The sequence below is a fragment of the Antrostomus carolinensis genome, unplaced genomic scaffold, assembly GCF_000700745.2.
Source record: "Antrostomus carolinensis isolate BGI_N321 unplaced genomic scaffold, ASM70074v2 scaffold30424, whole genome shotgun sequence".
Taxonomy (NCBI): domain Eukaryota; kingdom Metazoa; phylum Chordata; class Aves; order Caprimulgiformes; family Caprimulgidae; genus Antrostomus; species Antrostomus carolinensis.
The window spans coordinates 25,511-29,287 of NW_010309218.1; the positions used below are offsets into that span (position 1 = coordinate 25,511).

At 43.1% G+C, this 3,777-nt stretch overlaps 1 protein-coding gene across 1 annotated transcript in view; it reads right to left on the bottom strand.

The window, feature by feature from the left end:
- LOC104523463 (tensin-3-like) overlaps positions 1 to 2,650 on the bottom strand; it is a gene marked incomplete at its 5' end in the record, with an annotated part of 16,311 nt that extends 13,661 nt beyond the window's left edge. Inside the window, 3 exon segments of the mRNA XM_010166051.1 lie at positions 1 to 2; positions 5 to 422; positions 2,479 to 2,650. The exon segment at positions 1 to 2 is cut by the window's left edge and continues 221 nt beyond it. Of these exon segments, the coding sequence (XP_010164353.1) occupies positions 1 to 2; positions 5 to 422; positions 2,479 to 2,650 (592 nt within the window).
- Between the last annotated feature and the right edge of the window lie 1,127 nt (positions 2,651 to 3,777).

Genomic DNA, 3,777 nt, shown 5'->3' on the forward strand with positions numbered 1-3,777 from the left:
TTTGGTGCCGGGGGGCCACTGTAAGAAAGTTTTGTGTCAAAAAGCAATTGTCCTCGGCCCCTGCCGCTGATGAGCCCATGGTTTTAGGAGAGATGCCAGTACTGGTGATAAAAGTAGCTTGTTTCTCCTCTCGGGGGGAGCTACTGCCCACGCTGCCCCCACCATAGCTCAGGTACCGGGTACTGCTGCTGACAGCAGGTTCTTGCTGTGGCTCTGCTGGTGAATTCTCCAGGCTGCTCAGGGTGACGACCTGCAGTCCTGGAGTTTGGAAATGAGACAAGAGAGGGACGTCTTGCACGGCATTTGAAAATTCAGAGGGTGCGAGGTAACCTCCTGGTGGCCTGCTGTTTCCCATGGAAAGCTGGAGCGACGGGGAAGCTTTAGGGCTGCTTTCAAGCCAAGGATGTTCTGTTGCAGAAGAGCTGTCAAAAAAAGCCAAAAACTGATCACAAAAGTAGAACAACAGACAAATAATTCCCATAAAACATCATTTTGGTGAAGCTGTAAGAGTACTGCTTCCCGTAACAGTGGTCCTGGAGATCTCTACATGGTGAGCTGCCGTGCTACCTGGAAAAGAGCAGCAGGAGGCAAGAATTTCTTAAGCCAAGACTGCCACCAAAGGCAAAGGTTTATGGAAGGAAACAGACACTGCCACAGCAGTTCTTACATGCAGAGTCTCTCATGCTCATTAAAAAAAAAAAAAAAAAAAAGACAAGAAATGGGCAAAGGAGGTAGTTGTGCACCATCATGCACTAAATGAGTAACTACGGTAAGAACACAGCCCACAGGACCCAAGTCTTAGAGCAAGTCCTTTTAACACAATTTATTTCAAAAAAGGAAGATGGGCAGGTCCAGTGGATAATTTATATGATGGAATAATTTTGATGGACAGAATTAAATATTTCAACAGTAAAGATTGTATTTTTCTACTGGATAGCAATTCCACCTGCTCTAGTGAAGAGTAACAAATATCCTTCTAAACAAGACGAACTAAGCTTCTGATGAAACCACCTGATGGAAGTTTGTCTCCTTGCTTCTAAAAGTGAAATGCCCTTAAACTGTAGCTGGAAAACTTGACCAGCAATATCAAATGCAGAGAGAACAAACCCACTGTGAGATGCAAAGGGAAAAGGACTGACATAAGATATATATAAAAAGAGAAAGGATTTTTATTTAAAAGGGAACTGTGTGAATGGATACCAGCAGGTAAGTAGAAGGGCCATAAAGAAATGGAAGAGAAGCAAACAGAAGATACCATTGCAAGGAAAAAAAACTCCACAGCTGTAGCTATCTGCTAGATGAAATGAAAAATGAGAGAAAAAATATTTACAAAGAAGGGGGAAAAAAAATCTAGATAAGGTTTGCAGTAGGAATGTAAACTTGATAATGACTGCATTGCCTGGTAAGCTTTTAATTCATATCCACTTACAATGAAATGTTACATTGCCTCCTCCTCAGAAAATATTAACATACTTTCTTCAGTCTTATGATTCACATTCATCATCACAAAACAAAAACATTCTTTCACAGTCCAAGTACTGACTGAAAATGAAATCAATTCGATGGGAAGATAAATAAAATATAACTAGGTATCGACATACCTGGAGGTCCTCACAGAGTCTGGCACACCAACCCAGAGCATTCCAAATACTTACTGTGAAAAAGGAGCCAATTACCCAAGAACAAGAATGGGATAATTAGCCACAAAGGAATGTTGTTGCAGAGTGATAGATTACAAAGCCTCACCAGCTGTAAGGTAACACCTCATCTATTAAGTAAATATAAGGCACAGCTAATGACTGACCATTCACTGTCATGGTCTTCTGAACCTTCCAGCAGTATCCTGGGACCCTTTGTTTGTTTGCTCGCTGTGTTTCCTGCTATTTTTCATCTTATGCTGTAAACTCCTTGGGACAAGGACTACTTAGTAAATTTATACTAGTCACGCTCTGGTCCAGAGCCCTTCACGTTTACCACAATACAAATAGGAAAAAATCTCTCAGCCTGCTGAGCAGTTGCAAGGGAGTCACATATTCACTACCAAAAACAAATCCTGTGAGATTTTACTGACTAGAAATGCATGTACTGAAGTGAGGAGAGTGCTCCTCCTCTCTCGTATAGAAGTTATTCCAATGGGAAATTGCATTAAGTGCTTTTCAGTAAAGCATTAGAGACGCTGGTTAAGGACACAGGAAAATACATACGAGCTAGTGCTAGCACATAATAAAGTAACTGAGCTATAAATTCCTATTTATTTTTGTATTCTTCTTTATCTTCAAAGCTAATTGTGTCCCTGGCATATAAATAACATCTGTGTCTGTGTTAAATTCCAGCTGTTGGACAACATCATCATTAAATGTTATGACCAAACTCCAAGTCCTCGGACAAATGCTCTGCAACGAAGAGGCAAGCATAACAACTTGGCTGGGAACTACAGTTAGAAGAACTAAACAGTAAGGTAGGAGAATCTTTTCCTACCTTTCTCCCCCTGGGATAGGACTGCTACTTGTAACCGTGCAGGAAGATGCAAAACAGCGCTGGAAGGCGGGATCCACCTGCACATTGGCCCTCAGCAAAGCAGGGTTAGTGCCCACAGCGCTGTCAGACATCACCATCGCGTGGTTAATGGCTTCTGCGTACCTTCGAGATTCTGCAGCAAAGGAAACAAAGCAAAAGGTAAGTTAAAAACCAACTCACACTTTTATGGACCTTGTACTGAAAGAAGTGTTTACAAAACAATCTGTTTTTCTCTTAATAGGACTATAAAGAAGAGTTTTTAGTTGTTTGAGCAGTGACACATTTATTCACAACATTACATCGATTGCTGAAAACATCCAGCAGGACAAACAGCAGAGGGAATAATGATTATGGAACTGCACCACTCCAACTGTTTGACCAGTTCTCCAGGTACATTCTCTAGCCCTAAAGAGGAGAATAGACCCGTCTGTTCCAAGTTGGTTTGCATTCCACAGTCCCCAGTGTTCATCTGATACGTCAAGCGTCCTATCTGACTATAAACACCACCAGCATGTGCTTAAACACCACAGCGACAGCAAACCCGTGTTAACTCAGCTCATCCACTCCACCCACTGTTGAATGGGACAGGGGACATGGTGGAAAATGACATGGAAAACACTGGGCTGACTAGCTGGAAGGCTTCTGCAGAGAAGGACCTGGGGTCCTGGTGGACAGCAAGCTGACCATGATCCAGCAATGCAATCTCATAGCAAAGGCAGCCAACCATATCCTGGGCTGCATCAGAAAAAATGTTGTCAGCAGGTGAAGGGAGGTGACCTTTCTTCTCTGCACAGCACTGGTGAGGCCACATCTGGAATTCTGTGCCCATTTCTGGGCTCCCCAGTAAAAGAGAAACATGGGACTTGCTCAAGCCAGTCCAGTACAAGGCCACAAAGGTGCCGGGAGCATCACTGGGACTGGAGGATCTTTCACAGCAGCAGGGGCTGAGGGAGCTGGGACTGTTCAGCCCAGAGAAGAGAAGGCTCAGGGGTGCATGATCACTGTGTATGAAAACCCGACGGGAGGGAATGAAGATGCAGGAGCCAGTCTTCTCTCTTCTGCTCACATAAGGAAAAAAGGACAGAACTAGGGTGGAAAGGCAGTTGAACAGCACGGGGTTTAGTCACCAATACAGCTACAGATTTCAGGTGTGATTCTGTTCATACCACACATACAAAAAAGTAAAACAACTGTAATCTTTTCTTTTCTAATAGCTTGGAAATAGCATCAGAGTAATTGGTTTCTAAATCGATTCAAGTC